We start from the raw sequence: 17,582 nt of genomic DNA on the forward strand, positions 1-17,582 counted from the left end.
CACTTTGGTGGGAAGGTAACAGCATTCCGTGCGCCTTGGTGTTTAGTCATGCCGGCCACATGACCACGGAAATGTCTTCAGACAGCGCTGGCTCTTTGACTTTGAAACGGAGATGAGCACCGGAAACCTAGAGTCGGATTCGACTGACTTTCGAGCAAGGGAACCTTTACCTTTTTATGAGCTTTTGTGAGTCACTGCTCACTTTCTTTAGACTTATTTCCATTTATTCTTTGCATCCTGCTGGACTGAATCCTCCTGGACCAAACGGAGACCTAGGTTTCCTGTCACCTTACCAATGCTGATATCTTCACGCCTACCATCCCTCTGCATATCACACCTAATCCAATCAAGCCATTTGGCATCTGAAATCATCTTTATAAAGTTTATATCTCTGGTACCTCATGTTACATTTTATAACATACATGGCACAACCAGTGTTTCCTGTAAGCTGAGTTGGTGTGAGCCAGCTCACAGTTTTTTAGCCTCCGGCTCACACATTGTTGTCTTAGCTCAGGAAGGATGGCTCCAGTCCAGAGCAAACTGATTTATGCAGTAGCCGAATCACCTGCCTGCTCACAACTTTAATGCTGGTAGCTCACAAAGTAGATTTTTTGCTCACAGGACTCCACAGCTTAGAGGGAACATTGGGCACAACCCAACAAAGTGACATTTATGTCAGATCTGGCCCTCATAACAAATGAGTTTGACACCTCTGGGTACATCATCAAATGTTAATATTGTACCTGGCCTTGAGCACTTTGAGCTGTAAGGAGACAGCCAGGAGTTAGAGCAGTTAGGTTCTAGGCCACCAGCACCTTAGAAACCAATAGATTTTCAGGGTATGAGCTTTCAAGGGTTCAAATTCCATGTGTCATATATTTGACAAATGGAGATTAGACTCTCGAAACTTCATACCCTGAATATCTTGTTGGTCTCTACGGTGCTACTGAACTCAAATACATCGGTTAAGAGTGTTGAACTCCGACTTGAGAGTCCCAGGTTCAAATTCCCACTCCGCCATGAAGCTCCCCAGCTAATCTTGGGTCAGTCACACACTCTAAGCCTTGCCTACCTCTTAGGGTTGTTGTGAAGATAAAATGAGAGCCATGAGCACCTTAGAGAAAGGGTGGGACAGAAACCTAATAAAGGCTCAAATAAATAACAGACATAATATCATGCAGCTATATGGTTAACCTGGTGGCTTAAGAGCATAAGAAAAGCCATACTGGATCATCCAACACTGCGTCACACTGTGGCCAAAACCCAGGTGCCACCAAGGAGGTTCACCAGCTTCTAGTGCTCTTCAGGGCTACACTTGCGGAACAAAGACCAAACAGTGCAGCTATGCATGCACACACACCAGAATTCAGCTTTCTTCCAGATACCACAGGAATGAGGTGCTGGGTGGAACTGGTACACCTTGTGGGAAGGTGGTTGTCAGTGAGTGTCACTACCTGCCACAGAGACTTTCACATCAATTCTGCCTGCCCATGAACCCCAGCAGCATATGGAGGATGTGGGATGCTTGCCGCCACCGTGCCCCCCCCCCCGGCTTCCCTGCTGCCCCACGTGAACGGAGACTGCACCCTAGAATGCCCCCAACGCTCCCGCAAGACACACTGCAGCAAAAGATTGGCAGCAGGCGAGCTGAAAGACTTCAAGTGCCATGACTTGGCTTCTTGACCCAAGAAGAAGAAGAGATTGGATTTATATCCTGCCCTTCACTACCCAAAGGTGTCTCAGAGCGGCTTACAAACTCCTTTCCCTTCCCCTCCCCACAACAGACACCCTGTGAGGTAGGTGGGGCTGAGGGAGCTCTTGACAGAAATGGCTCTTTTTCCAAGAACAGCTCTTATCAGAACTACGGCTTGCCCAAGGTCATCCAGCCAGGTGCAAGCGGAGGAGTGGGGAATCAAACCCGGTTCGCCCATATTAGAGTCCGCGCACTTAACCATGACACCAAAATGGCTCTGATAAAACCGCTGATAAAGACTCTGGCCTAGATCTCTCAGACATCTGAGCTGTACACTTCACGTGAGCTGTGTGACAGAACTTTTCTCCATACAAAAAGTTCCCTGCATACACAGGTCAGTTTTCTGCTTGGGAAAAGCCTCCCCCCACAGAGGTCTCATCCAATGACAGAGCGTTGTGTCATACGTACAGTGTCGAGAAGCTGCGGTTAGGACAGAACGCTCCGGCTAGACTGCTGCTCCGGGCCAGCTATCAGGACTGTGTTGCCCTGATTTTACAGCAATTACACCGGCTACCACTCCCAAGCCCAATTCAAGGTTGCTGCCCTAACGGGAGCCACCAGCTGACATGATTTTTAAAAGACTAGACAAATCCACAGAATTGAAGGACTTCAACAGCTGGCTGTTAGACCGGATTGCTAAAACGGAATGTCCGTTTTCAGAAAACCAGTTGTTGGGGGTGGAGGCAGCAACGGGGGAGGGTTTGGCCTTTTTGCCCCCGGGCGTTCCAAGGGCATCTTGGCTGGCCGCTGCAGGAACCAGTCTGCTGGACAAGGCGGGCCAGTGCTCTGATCCAGCAGGACTGTTCTGAAGCAGTTCCTGCAGAAGATGCTCGATAAAATACATCACTACAGTGCCTGAATCCTGTGGTGCCCTAAATCTATGCCTTGAGGCCCCCTTGCCCGATTCAGATGATGGCACTATTGTGGTCCACGTTTCCGATCCGTGCACATCCTGCACACTGGAAAGGAGGACAGCCCACAGCACAACTCACATCTGTTACACGGAATATAAGGTGGGGTCCTCAGACCCAACCTGCATACCCCGTAATGTAGGAAGAGGCCCGCACAGTTGCTCAGAAGATAGCAGCAGGATCCCAGAAACACAAAGGTTAATTTGATCGGCACCCCTAGCAAAATCTTTGTGCTTCAGCAATCACCTAAGCGGCAATCAGATATAAGGACACACTTTTCAAAAAGATCTGTGGACCTTATATCTGATTCTCCCCACCGAAGCTGTGATGAAATCTGATCGTCCTCCGAAACAGCAAAGGAGCCAATCAGGAAGAAGGGAAAACCCACATCCCAAATTCTTTACCAACCAAAGAATCTGAACAGCGTGGGGCTGCCATCTTTCCTGAAGTCCGATGCCCAGAGCCAGTTCAGCTGGGGGGGGAAAGCCCTGGCCTCCATTTACACAACCTTTGACCCCGGCTCTGCCCAATCCCTGAACAGGCCTCCAAGGCCGGCCAGGCCAGTATTCAAACAATGCTGTGGGTGTGCTTGTGGACACGTCTCAAGATCCGACTGAGGGTCGGACACCTAAGGAAGGTTGGCTCACATGCACAGGCGTAACAGCAGGCCAGTGGGGATGGAGGCAGAGGGGAAAAACAGAGCATGAGAGAGGAGAATCCCACTCATTGCCAGGACTGAAACGACGAGGGGGAAAGTCCGTTTTCAAATGTGGGCTCTCGCAAATGAATTTAAAACGTTTCATGAGGCCATACTATGCAAAGCCCCAGGAGGTTGTTTTGAGGCCTGGAGAAGCCGAGTGAGTCCACAGGCTGGGTCCAGAGACGTGTTCTGGGACATTTAGTAATCCTGATCCTTGTTAAGTAGCTCAGCCACAAACAGCTCTTCTGGGGTTTCCTCCAAAGCTCCTCATAAGCAGTGACTGTGCCCAAGTGACTGTGCCGGGGGTTGGACCAGACAACCCTAGAGGTCCCTTCCAACGCTGTGATTCTATGATTCTAAGACTTGGAGCCTCCCCTCCCCAAAAAACCCCCAAACCCTTGCAACAATTTAACTGTGAACATTTGGATTCTTACTAAATTGGCATACCTATTTTCCAAAGCATTCACCTGAACTTACAGCTGTAAACACAAAATCACAACTCACAAGGAACTGGTTTGAGTACAAATATTTATTAGGGTGTATACATGTTAAAACCTATACTGATAAAAATCTTTATCTAAGTACCAGACTTATAAAAACTTATCAAATATTAACACATATGATGGGTAAACACTTTCCTACTGCAGACCAAACGCGTTTCGGCCCCTAAGGGCCTTCCTCAGTGGTCAGTCACAACTATCAATATAGTATAAACACACATTCATAGACCTGTATACAAGATCTTTAATACTCATATATTAAAACCAGATGTTGTTTCCTTGTATATTTGTAATTGTATTGCTGATATTAGTGATGGGCCATAGGCATAGCCATATCAATTCCACCAAGTATTCTGGTAACAGAGATTTCATAGGTCTGAATGTGTGTCCCTCCATCAAGGTAACAGAATCTTTACCTTAATGGAGGGACACACATTCAGACCTATGAAATCTCTGTTACCAGAATAATTGGTGGAATTGATATGGCTATACCTATGGCCCATATTAAAACCTCTGGTTTTAATATATGAGTACTAAAGATCTTGTATACAGGTCTATGAATGTGTGTCTATACTATATTCTTCAGTAGGAAAGTGTTTACCCATCATATGCATTAATATTTGATGTTTTTATAAGTCTGATACTTAGATAAAGATTTTCATCAGTATAGGTTTTAACATGTATACACCCTAATAAATATTTGTACTTTTATAATATACATTGTTAGCTTAGCCCTTTGGTTCGCAATCTTATCTTGGGTTGAGTTTCTCTCCCCCCCCCCCCTTTTTCCAGGTTTTGTCGACCCGGATCAAGTCATGAGGTTTGTAACCCTCACTCCTGGCAAGGAAATCCATACTGGACTCAAGACTCCTCTAGTCAAACAGTTTCACCCTCTTGCCACACAATTTCAAATCGTAGCTGTCCTTGGCCTGCAGTCGTGAGTCCAGTAGCACCTTAGAAGACGACAAGGGTTTGGGGGTATATTTATTGACTGATTTGATTCTTACCCCACCCTACCCCGCGGAGGCGGGCTCAGGGCAGCTTACAAAGAAAACAACAATATAAGAAAAAAAAGGACGGGCTTTCCAATCTGACACAGGGAGCTCTGACTCGCAAAAGCTTATATCCTGAAAATCTTGTTTGCTTGTTTGTGCTCACCTGTGTAGGAGGCTATGAATGTTTTAAGAGGACAAGGGTGGCAGAGAACACCTGATGGAGGGATAAACATACTCCTGGGAAAGCTCTACCTGCTGCGGTTTTAGCAGACCATGTCCCCACATGCATTAAACCCCAATCATATCCAAACTCCACACAGGCTTCTCCACATAAATACTGAAAGCGGTTCTCAACAGAAGGAGCTGGACTAAGAAATTTAGATTCCGATCTGCGTTGGGACCCAAATTTTTAACCTGGAGTGGGGAGAGAGATTGGAGAATGTCGCTGCGACAGATCACACCGTGCTTTTAAAACTTGCTAAGCAAACAATCCAATGAGAGTTTGTAACTCAAAGGATCAGAACACATCTGACAGTAGATTTCCCTACAATCTTATACAGGTATCTCCCTTATCCCCTTCATGCTGTCTCCTTCCAAAGGCCACGACAGAGAGCTTGTCACGGGGGACCCAACACACCACAAACTGAGCGGCTGCAGATCATCTGTGCATGAGAACTGCTCATGAATGACTGACATTTCCTGCAAACAACGTATGTTCTGAATGTGAGATGGATGGCCACCAGGAGGAGAGGCAAGTCAGCCACCTCAAGGCAATGATTCTGGGTACCATTCGGGACAATCAGGCCTGACATTCAGGACATTTGGCCTGACATTCGGGACAATCAGGCCTGGCTACAATCCAGCAGGAAGCTCTCCTGCACAAGCATCCCTGAAATGTGCAGCTTCTGAACATGTCAGTGAACCTCAGGAAGACTTCCCAGGGGATTGAGCTACACTTTAATCTGGGCCTGACGGGAAGCGCAGAGATTTTCTCAAAACAGTTCAGGCTGAATCTTGAAATCTGTCCTCTGACACGCTACTATTCCAAAGCTGTCTCGATAAGAACATAAGAGAAGCCAATGTTGGATCAGGCCAATGGCCCATCCAGTCCAACACTCTGTCACACAGTGGCCAGAAATACCAGGTGCCATCAGGAGGTCCACCAGTGGACCTCCTACAACTCCGAGATCTCTCTCTTGCACTGCCTGGTTCTTCTGTTTGTTTGCATCAAATCTCCAGTGGGCAATCAGGACTCTTGCTGGGAAAGGCCCCATCTGACTACACCCACCTTCTAGAAGCACTTGGCAGGAACCAGAAAAGGTGTTGGCAGGCAACATGGCCCATCAATATTTGATGCCAGAGATAAGAGAAAGAGGAAAACTGGTTTGGGTTCCTTGGAGGAAGGCAAGACAGAAATGTCATTGATAAGTCCCTCCCTGCACCCTGACAATGACAATCACAGCATAAGCCCCACCCCACCCCTTCACAAGAGAAAAGAATGTACAACAAAGCATACACATGAAGCATATTTATAAAATTGTCTTTGCACATATCTACCGACCCACTTGGTTTGAGAAAAAGTGATCAACCTGTGACTGGACTGTACCATTTCTGACTGCAGGTGGGACTCATGTAACTGAGTGCTCCTCTGTATAAATATCCCTGCACATAGAAAGCTAACGTCCTAAGAAGGCTAGCTTAGACCCAGTCTTGTCACCATGCTATTTAGAAGCAAGCGGCTTTGTTTTGGCACGGAGGAGCACACAAACTCCCCAGCTGCAGTATGAACTGGGACAAACTAGACCACCTCAGTGAGAACTGGGCCCTTGATCAAGGTCTAAAATTCAGAGGTACAATACTTCCCGGTCCCGATGATCCGCAACTGGGTTTTCATTTAACCCTTCAAACATACGATGTTTCCGAAGCCACTGCTTCACCCCTGTCCCCACAGAGGTCCAGAAAAATTACCTTCTCCAACTTCCCGAAGTTTCGTTTTCCAGACGAGCCCTCTTGACCTTCTGCATCAACTGCTTGGCAAGCCGTGGGTAGAATAAGAAACTGGAGAAAGAAAAAGAACAGGAGATGAATTCTTTGGACTGAAACAGCAAAGACAGCCTCATGCATCAAGAGGTGACGGTATGGCTTACGACTCCGTATCAGCCACAAAAAACCCAGGAGTGATGCAATTTTGGAGGAATAGGAAAGAAAAGGTATGGGGCAGCTCCCGCTCTTCTACGTGGCTGTCTCCACCTTCCAAGCTCACCACAAACTAGGACATAGCAAGCGAGGTCAAAAAGGCCTATCCTCAACAAGGCACGGAGTTCCTTAGGCAAAAAACCAAGGCCTTGAGCTGATGGGAGTTGGCAGTATTGGAAGGCAAAGCAGGCCAACTTGGAGAATTTCACAGGAAGCAGATCCAAAAGGTGGCCTTGAGCACACCCATATTGGCAATCATGCCCAAAAGGATCCCACTTCTGTTTGCAAAGACAGAGTGATGCTTCATTCTGACTCCCAGTGGGAGGCAGGGGACCAAGCAGCTAGCTCTGGAGGACATGTGCCAGAGCGCCTGGGGTCAAAGTCTTCATTTTAGGACCCCTAGATTCTCCTTCAGCAAGACCCTTACTCATTCTACCTATACCAACCCATCAGCAACAGAGTGGGTGGAGTTCCATGGGAAGCAAAAGTCAAAGTCAAATCAGGCAGTAGAAAACCAGATAGGAAAGGGAGAAGAGGCGGTGTTTTGTTTTGCTGTCTAGCTGCAGCCAATTTACGGCGGCTTCTGAGGGTTTTCAAGACAACGGACATTCAGAGGCAGCTTAACACTGCCTTCCTCTGCACAGCAAACCTGGAATTCCTTGGTGGTCTCCCGCCCAAGGACTAACCAGTGCCAACCCTGTTTAGCTACTGAGTGCTGATGAGATTGGGCTAGCCTGGGCTATCCAGGTCAGGTCAGATGAACAGAGGTGGTTTGCCACTGCCTGCCTCTGCCTAAGAGGGCCTTGACTTGCTTGGCGGTCTCCCATCTGCTTGCTTCCCAGATCTAATGAGATCAGGCTTGCCTAGGCCACTCAGGTGCCATGAGACAAACAGAGGTGCCTCCATGTAGAAACCCTGGACTTCCTTGGTGGTCTCGGATCCAAGGACTAACCAGGGCCGACCCTGCTTAGCTTCTGAGTGCTGGTGAGATTGGGCTACCCTGGGCTATCGAAGTCAGGGTGGGAAAGACAGTTAGCAGCCCCGAATTATGTAGGGGGGGTGCACCCCAACCTTACGCTCTCCAGCCTATGGGGCACAAAGCTCACTAAAAGGGTGGCTAAGGACAACTGCTCAACTAGGACCAAAACCTTGCAAAGAAGCTGAGAGGCGAGTCAACCACCTCCCCTGCCCTGAAGTGGGCGTGGGCAAAGGCATCATTAGAACTCAGGACGAGGCGTGGCCACAACAGCCCCCATTCATTCTCTCCAGGGAGGGCGTGCCGAAATCAAGTCTGGGGGCGGGTCAATGGCTAGGAGGCGTGGCCAAGAGACACCCACCGCAGGCTCCGAGGGCGTGGCCAGAGACCCTCCTCCTCTCCCCTTTGAAAAAGAGGAGGGGGTCCAGCCCAGCCTCTCGAGGGAGTGGCCCACAACACGAGCTCCGCCCTCCAACCCGACAATCATTCCCTGACTCACTCAGAGCAGCTTTTCCCCCACTGCGAGGCTTCTCCGAGTCGGGGAAAGGGGGGGAGGGAAGGGGTCGGGGATCACGCGGAGCCGCCTTCAGTCCCGGTCCATTTCCCTTCCTGGAGGCCGAGAAACTCCGAGAAACAGGGGAAGGGGGGAAGGGAAAACGCCGGCCTCCTTGAGCCTCCCAGCGCGACCTTTGCGCCGGAACCGGAAGTTCGGGGCACTTTTCTCTCTCGGAAAGGAAAGTGGGCGGGGCCGGGAGTCCGTCCGGGCTTGGGAATGACGAAAATGGGGCGGGGCCGAGCCTCTATCTATATGCGCGCGCGCTATTCCTCTCTCAAGAGAGCGACACCAAGGCGCAACCATTGATGAGGGGGGGGGGGGGTTGCCTCCGTGACGCTTGGGTGGAACCACTGGCTGGACTGGCACGGGGGTGGCTGGAGGAATTAAAAAACGTTGCAGGAAAAGGGGGGAAAGGGGGGAATTATTCGTCAGAAAAGGGGGAGCTGAAGGGTTGAGACTGTGTAAAAAAAATAGAAATATACAAAATATAAGCTACAAAAAATATAAACTATGAGAAATTGTTAAATAGGAGTAATATACACTATAAACATCTGCCTTTATAAAAGTATATCACCATTACTATAGCTATGTAAGGCTACAAATAAAATAATGTTTTTTAATGTTCGTGTGAAAAATACTCCCCAAATACTCGGATGAAACCATTGTCCAAGCGAACAGGGGAAGAATGAAGGCGTTGCTGTGGAAACAGAGAAGGCGGGACCATTTAACAGCCGAGGACCGACTGTGACGTAAACACGCGTTAGAAGGAGAGCGTAAAACTAAGGAGAACGGAGGACGGCGCCACTCAGTGGAAGGGGGGGGGGCACTGTGTCACATTTAAAGGAGGATAGATGAGGGAATGCTAGAAATAGACTGCCCACTTTTATGATAATAGATAATCTCAGAAACATCTTCAGGTGAATAAGCGATATTATCCTTCTCTTTAAAAACGGTCGATTTGCTTTCAGTTCTTGTATACTAGAATGGTACCATCCGGCTTGTCACACTTCCTGATAGGAACAAAAGGAAACAAGGAAACCAGAAACGCGTTGGTGGTATAGTGGTTAGCATAGCTGCCTTCCAAGCAGTTGACCCGGGTTCGATTCCCGGCCAACGCATGAATTTTTTACCACCCCATTAACTCTTATCATAAATACAATTTGAAAAAATTATATTCTCCAGCTTGCAAGAGGTTGACGGTTCATTTATTGCACTCCTTTTTCCCTTCCGTCACTTAGTTAAGGAAAATATTATTTAACACCATACAAGTGGTCAGGAGGCAGCGTGGTAATACCACCTCGACAGGAATCCTCTACCTTTTCTACATAAAATATATACGTAAAAAGAAAATGAGTGGAAGGCGAGAGTGCAATTCAATTTAAAATCCCGGATTACCTCAGCTACAAAAGCACTGACCTGCAACAACTTGAAAAGGTTGCTTCTATACGTCTATATGGATTTTATACAGATATAACTGAAGTAGGACAAATTGTTTAAAAGGATGTTTCCGCCCGGGATCGAACCGGGGACCTTTCGCGTGTGAGGCGAACGTGATAACCGCTACACTACGGAAACTCAGATGTAAAAGGTTTTTCGTGCTGCTTGATATTGCCCATAAGCATGACGTTGTTTTCTACATTATGAATTTTATTTCCTTTTTGAGTTATTCCTGCTCACTCTACCCTACACAGAAGCTTGTGCCGTTCTTCATCCCTCTACATCCTTATTTCAATACCTTGGCCTCAACCCAGCACACACAAAAAGAATGCAGTGACACAGTAAATAAGAGAGTTCCTCTGGACACGTACAAAGTAATGTTTGCCTCCCTGCTGAATAGGGCACCACCACCCCAACTATACCTGGCATTGGGGCTCAACGGAACACAGGGGCAGCATTCTGGCATCTGACCCCCACCCCAGTCTCTGCCCCCATCTGCAGTTAACATTTCGCAATAAAATTAACCTCGCCTAGGTGATTTTATGACAGATATGACGTTCCCTCTAAGCCCTGTGAGCAAAAATTCTACTTTGTGAGCTATTGGCATTAAAATTGTGAGCAGGTGATTTGGCTACTGCATAAATTCGTTTGCTCGACTGGAGCCCCATCCTTCCTGAGCTAAGACAAAAATGTGTGAGCCAGAGGCTAAAAAACTGTGAGCTAGCTCACACTAACTCAGCTTAGAGGGAACACTGGATCTGGACCAGACATTTCCAGCTCCATTCCGTCTCTCTTTTTTGCTGATGTTACTAGTCAAAGGGCCCCTATAACTGTACTCTACACATCAGGGGTCAGATCCAGCAGACCCACTTGTGAGCTCTTTGCTACTGACACAATGAGCAGTCCTTGCACCCGAAGGAAACGTGACCACCTGCAGAAGGAATGCACAGAGATCCAGCTGCAAAGGTCCTGCAGGGATGGATTGTTCTTTCCGTCAGCCTCGAGTCCAGCAGCGCCTTCGAGGACAACGAGATCTTCAGGGTGTCAGTTTTCGAGAGTCGATGCTCCCTTCATCAGACACAGAGCTCTGACCAGGGGTCCCCAACCTTTCTGAGCACAGCGACAACATGGCAGCCCCAAAATGGTATCCAAGATGAAAGGCAGTGGCACCGCAACAGATGTAAACGGGGGGGGGAATGCACGCGCCCAAATTTAAACACCAAAAATATATATATCAATGATTTAATCAATTATATAAATATGACATATATAGTACTCAGAACAAATTTTCCTATGACACAATCAATGGACAGGTAGAAATTCACAGGTAAAGTTAATCTCCTTTGGCAGAGTGGTGAAACCCTTCAGAATTTAGAAGGGAGGTTCCACGAAATGATTGATTCTCCCCTGGGAATCACTGAGGATTGCTGTTATCTGAATATACTTTATGGATGGCTACATGTATCTTTGAAATGTTGAACCCAGCATGATTCTTGAAAAAATTATTGAAACGGATTTATTCCGTGGAGTCAGCTGGCAGAGACACTACCACATCCTTACAGTTCAAGGACTTTTTTTGAATTCCTCATTACAAATCGTTTTTGGAAAAACTCCACCTGTGAATTTCTACCTGTGATTAACTTTACCTGTGAATTTCTACCTGTCCATTGATTGTGTCATAGGAAAACTTGTTCTGAGTACTATATATGTCATATTTATATAATTTATTAAATCATTGATTTATTTTTTTTGGTGTTTAAATTTGGGCACGTGCATTTTTTTTCTTGCCACAAAATGGTGGCTGCAGGAGGTGGAGCCTAGGGTTGCCAAGTCAGAAACTTACCGCAGCGGGGGACTCCCAGCTGGCGTCTTGAGTGCATTTGTGCGCCGCATCTACGTCACCCGGAAGGGATGCGGGTACGCCGGGCACGCTGGGGGCGGGGCCAGGACCATCCAAGGGAAAACCATAGAGTTTTCCCTTGGATGACCGTGGCCCCGCCCCCAGCATCCCCGGCGTCCCCGCATCACTTCCGGGTGACATGCACATGGGGGTGGAGTTCCCCCCGGGGCCCGATCCGCCAGCGGCGGGGAATGGGCCTCTGGGGCGGGGGGACTTGGCAAGCCTAGTGGAGCCAGCCACAAAATGGCCACCACAGCTTAACGTCAGGACCACAGTGCAGATCCTTGCGAAGAAGAAGAAGAAATTGGATTTATACCCCGCCCTTCACTACCCAAGGGAGTCTCAGAGCAGCTTACAAACTCCTTTTCTTCCCCCTCCCCACAACAGACACCCTGTGAGGTAGGTGGGGCTGAGAGAGCTCTGAGGGAACACACCTCTGAAAGAACTATGGCTTGCCCAAGGTCATCCAGCAGGTGCAAGTGGAGGAGCGGGGAATCAAACCCAGTTTTTCCGGATTAGAGTTTGTGCATTTAACCACTACACCAAACTGTGGGAATAGCTGCATAGCCAATCAGATCTCCAATAGTCAATCAGAAACTTGCTGGGCAAAAGCCCTGCCTGGCCCTGCCCACTTCCTACAAACATGTGGTGGTGGTACCCGAAAAGTCCGTGGTGGTTGCTATGGTGCCCATGGGCACCATGTTGGCAACCTCTGGCGTATACCCTGAAACTCTTGCTGGTCTCTAAGGTGCTATTGGACTCAAATCTAACTAGTCTACTGCAGACCAACACAGCTATTTTATTTCTTTCGTTGTCATAGATACACGTGTGATGCTGTGACGGTACGCACAGGAAAGCTTATATCGTGGATAAAACTTTGTTGGTCTTCAAGGTGCTGCTGGGCTCAAACTTTATTCTCTTGCTTCAGACCAACCTGGCTACCCACCTGAACACTTTTAGCTGTTTGCGAAAATTGGAACATCAAAGCGTCCTGCTCATGTCTCGTGATCACCACCTCTGGGAAATTTTCGCCATTGCAATCTGATGTACATGTCTCTCTAAACCAGTGAGACTTAAAATTCCATCTTGGAAGAGAGACGAGAAATCACTTGGAAGTCATTCTATTACTTCAGGATAGAGCAGGTAAAGAGGTAAAGGTTCCCTTGCTCAAAAGCCAGTCGAATCCAACTCTAGGGTTGCGGTGCTCATCTCCGTTTCAAAGCCGAAGAGCCAGCGCTGTCCAAAGACGTTTCCGTGGTCATGTGGCTGGCATGACTAAACACCAAGGCACACGGAATGCTGTTACCGTCCCACTGAAGTGGTACCTATTTATCTACTTGCAATTTCTAGCAGGTAAAGAGGTACTTTTCTCCCTTTCTCACAATACAAGAACTCGTGGGCACTCCATGAAATTGCTGAACGGTCGGGTTAGAACAGATAAAAGGAAGTCATGGAATTCACTGCCACAGGAGGTGGTGGCGGCTATAAGCATGGACAGCTTCAAGAGGGAACTGGATAAACATATGGAGCAGAGGTCCATCAGTGGCTATTCGCCACAAGGTATAGATAGGAACTCACAGGCTGGGGCAGATGATGCACTGTATTCTTGGTGCTTGGGGGGGGGGGAACCAGTGGGGGGGCTTCTAGTGTCCTGGCCCCACTGATAGACCTCCTGGTGGCACCTGGTATTTTTGGCCACTTTGTGACAGAGTGTTTGTTTTAGTCAATAGTAATTCCAAGGGTTAAAGCTATTTTAGAGTTTACAGGATGCACACAAGAGTTGATATAGAGTGTTTCATATCTATATTCAAATGTAGGGTTGTTTGTTATTAATAGTTGCATGTTTGGGTGGAAAGAGCACAGAATGCTAAAGTTGTATTTTACTGCATGTATTGGTTACTTGTAATTTGCTGTTGTCATTTTTGTGTTCTACCCTGTCCATGTTTATACTTGAGAAAATGATATAAATAAAGATATTTAAAATTTAAAAAAAACACACATTGGTGTCTGTTATGTTCTTATGTTCAGGAGAAAAATGTAAGGTGTTACACAAGGTATTTGTTTATTATTCAGATTTATATCCCGCCCTCTCCAACGGGATCAGGGCGGCTAACAATAAGGGCACAAAGCCATAATAAAACAGTTAAAAGCAGAATAGAACAATACAAAACAATACAATACAACTCAGTCAACAATTCAGTCAACCACTGAAGCGAAAACAATCTTCTGTTGTGTTCTTGCTCCTGGCTAGGTGCATGAATGTACCCAGGGCTGGCATTAGGCTTGCCACCCTCCAGGAGGCACCTGGAGATCTCCCACTCTTACAATTGATCTCCAGACGACCACGGTCATTTCCCCTGGAGAAAATGGCTGCTCTGGAAGGTGAACTCTGTGCCATTAGACCCTACCGAGGTCCCTCCCCTCCCTAAACCCCACCCTTCCCAGGCTCCGCCCCCAAAATCTCCAGGTATTTCCCAACCCAGAGCTGGCAACCCTAGCTGGTGTTGGACCCAGTTCAGATGTCTTTCCCATGTAATGAAGCTTTTTATATAAGTACATGTGTAGCCTTGACAGCAGAATAAAATGTTCCCTCTAAGCTGTGGAGTCTTGTGAGCAAAAATTTTACTTTGTGAGCTACTGGCATTACACTGGACATTACCCTGCCAACAAAAGTCCGCATGGTCAAAGCGATGGTATTCCCAGTAGTCATGTATGGCTGCGAGAGTTGGACTATAAGCAGAGGTCATTTCGGGGGGGATCGCGGGGGATCGCAGTCCCCCCGGGTGAGGTACGAGGGGGCGGGGCACATGACGAAGCCCCGCCCCCTGCTTCCAGCCGCCCCGTTTCCGGCCCTCATTAAGCCAGGAGGAGGGAGGAGAAGAGGGAGGGTAAGTTGCTTCCTCCCTGCCTCTCCCCACCCCTGCCTGCCTGGGGCCAGGGAGGGCCTTCGCGGGGCTTCCTTGCACTCCCACTGGCCTTGCAGGTCCACCGCCGGGCCCCTCATGGGGCTCAGCAGTGGAGCTGCAAGGCCGGCGGCCAGGACTGTTGGGGGTGGGGGGGTGGCCTTATGACACACTTCCGGTGATGTCAGGGGGTGTGGCATATGCTAATGAGTTATGCTAATGAGTTCCCCTAGCTCTTTTTCTACGAAATGACCCCTGACTATAAGGAAGGCCAAGCACCAAAGAATAGATGCTTTTGAATTATGATGCTGGAGAAGACTCTTGAGAGTCCCCTGGACTTCCAGGAGATCAAATCAGTCAATCCTAAAAGAAATCGACCCTGACTGTTCCTTGGAAGGCCAGATACTGAAGCTGAAGCTCAGATCCTTTGGCCACCAAATGAGAAGGGAGCACTCACTGGAGAAGACCCTGATGCTGGGAAAGATTGAAGGTCAAAGAAGAAGGGGATGGCAAAGGATGAGATGGTTAGACAGTGTTATCGAGGCAGCAAACATGAAATTAAGCAAACTCCGGAGCACAATGGAAGACAGGAGGGCCTGGCGTGATGTGGTCCATATTGTCGTGAAGAGTCGGACTTGACTGTGCGACTGAACAACAACAGGATTCATTCGCCAGTCTCTTGCAATGCCTATCCGCTTTGATTTTGAATGGATCTCCATCTTTTTGGATGCCAGACTTTCTGTGTGTCTAGATTTTGGCTCAAAGCCCTCTTTCTATGGAAGAGTCCCAAGAGCCCTGTCTTGCTTTACCTCCAGTCAGGCACAATCGTGTGAGGTTCACCTTGGCATGCAACACCACCAGGTGTCAGCCGAAGCTTAAATACCAACGGCAACCCTTCCTCCCTCCTCCTTGCTTATCAGACTTTTGCAAGACTCTGGATGAAGCATCTGAGCTCTGGTTCAAGCTTTCCTCAGCAAAGCAGGAACAACAAAGACCAAGGTTTTCATGTGCCAAAGGGCCCACTTAGATGCATGAAGTGGTACAGAGAGTAAATAGGCTCCCCGGTTTGTTGCTTATAACTTCCAAACCGTGTTGTCAATCTCTGCTATGTAGACTGGAGGACTGAGAGACTTTTAATCATGTTATCCATCCTGAACAGTCAGGGTTAGGGAAAAGGCAAAGTACAACTGATCACGGCTTAACCCTCCACCAGTTTGCCCAACATATAGGGTTGGCATCCTCCAGGTGGGATCTGGAAGAGAGTTCCCAGTATTGCAACTGATCTCCAAACCACAGAGATCGGTTCCCTTGGAGAAAATGGCTGCTTTAGGGGATAGGCTGTATGGCATTATTCCCTGCTGAGGTCCCTCCCACCCCCAAACCCCCAATCTCCACCCCCAAATCTCTACTACTACCCTAAGCCATAGCCGGCAGCCCAGCCAACAGAGCATTAAGGGTCCCACCAAAACTGTATGCGCGTGGTGTTTGTAGATTTAACAACTGTCTTTGACTCACTTGACAGGAATCCACTTTGGCTGAAACTGGCAGGTACAAATATTGACAGACGTCTATTGTTTTCGTAACAGGCATTTCTCTCCAACCTATTGGCTAAAATTAAATGATGCCCAAATGATACTGTTCTGAATTTCCCCCCACCATCTTTAGGTGATTGGCAACGATCCATTCTTTTATGTGCAGTCCATACGGTGTCAGTGCCCCTAATTTTCTTTGGCCAAAGAAGAATGTTGAATGAGACGGTTAACTTTGGTAAGGAAGAGGCCTTCAACAGTAACTAACTCTGCCAAGACCAAAGTGACGGTAATCATATAGGACAATGTAATACCTTTGAATATCTTGGGGTGACCTTTAGTGAAAGCCTTTCATGGAGAGTTCATTTGGTGGTAAAGAGATCTTCCGGTCTGAGAACCAGAGGCGCTGTCTTTAAATTTTATATCCCAAAAGGAGGCTTCTTGATCAATATGGTTTCCAACCTCCACGTGGGGTCTGGAGAGCTCCCAGAATTATAGCTGGTCTACAGAGATCAGTTCCCCACTCCCCTCTGCGGTACTGGAGGAATTATACAATAAGGCCCCCATGTTAGATAGCTCTTGCCTCGTGGCGCAGGGGAAACCAAAACAATAGAACACGTTTTCCTTCACTGCCCTTTTTACCAAGAGATTCGCTCTAAGTTTCTTCTTCCTTTTGCTTAGCCAATATCCTGGTTGTTCGGATATACCCAGGGCTATTTTTGGGCAGGAACGCACAGGAACAGAGTTCCGGCTGGCGCCCGAGTTGGCCACGCCCAGCAGGAACTCATTAGCATAACAGGCCACACCCAACAGCAGGAACTCATTAGGATTGGCTACATTAGGGGTGTATGGCCTAACATGCAAAGGGGTTCCTGCTACAAAAAAAGCCCTGGGTTTTGACAACAAACAAGGTAAACAGAATAAGAAGCAAAAGGTGGGTGTGGCTGGATGACCAGCCTTCTGGTAACATGGGGGTGTGGCCTAATATGCTAATGAGCTGTGCTGTCAGGGGTGTGGCCTAATAGGCTAATGAGTTTCTGCAGTTGGGTGTGGCCTATTATGCTAACGAGTTCCTGCTGGGCTTTTTCTACAAAAAGAGCCCTGGATATAGCATACACCGGAATGCTACCTATAGGCAACCTATAGACAAAAATGCTACCTATAGGCATACCTGTAGGCATACACTGGAATGCTACCTATAGGCAAAAACCTATACAGCTCTCAGA

At 47.8% G+C, this 17,582-nt stretch overlaps 1 protein-coding gene and 2 non-coding genes across 3 annotated transcripts in view; 1 reads left to right on the forward strand and 2 right to left on the reverse strand.

The window, feature by feature from the left end:
• DPP9 (dipeptidyl-peptidase 9) overlaps window positions 1-8,708 on the reverse strand; it is a 73,033-nt gene extending 64,325 nt beyond the window's left edge. The window contains exons 1-2 of the mRNA XM_015420599.1: window positions 8,531-8,708; window positions 6,828-6,917 (exon numbers count right to left, since the gene is read on the reverse strand). Coding sequence (XP_015276085.1) covers window positions 6,828-6,883 — 56 coding nt within the window. The 5' untranslated portion in view covers window positions 6,884-6,917; window positions 8,531-8,708. The remainder of the gene's footprint in view (window positions 1-6,827; window positions 6,918-8,530) is intronic.
• A 925-nt stretch (window positions 8,709-9,633) lies between these two features.
• Window positions 9,634-9,705, forward strand: TRNAG-UCC. Its single transcript has one exon. It is a non-coding gene; the product is annotated as a tRNA-Gly (tRNA).
• A 384-nt stretch (window positions 9,706-10,089) lies between these two features.
• On the reverse strand, window positions 10,090-10,162 carry TRNAV-CAC. Its single transcript has one exon. It is a non-coding gene; the product is annotated as a tRNA-Val (tRNA).
• Between the last annotated feature and the right edge of the window lie 7,420 nt (window positions 10,163-17,582).

This window comes from Gekko japonicus, unplaced genomic scaffold, assembly GCF_001447785.1.
Source record: "Gekko japonicus isolate JY-2015 unplaced genomic scaffold, Gekko_japonicus_V1.1 scaffold884, whole genome shotgun sequence".
Classification (NCBI taxonomy): Eukaryota; Metazoa; Chordata; class Lepidosauria; order Squamata; family Gekkonidae; genus Gekko; species Gekko japonicus.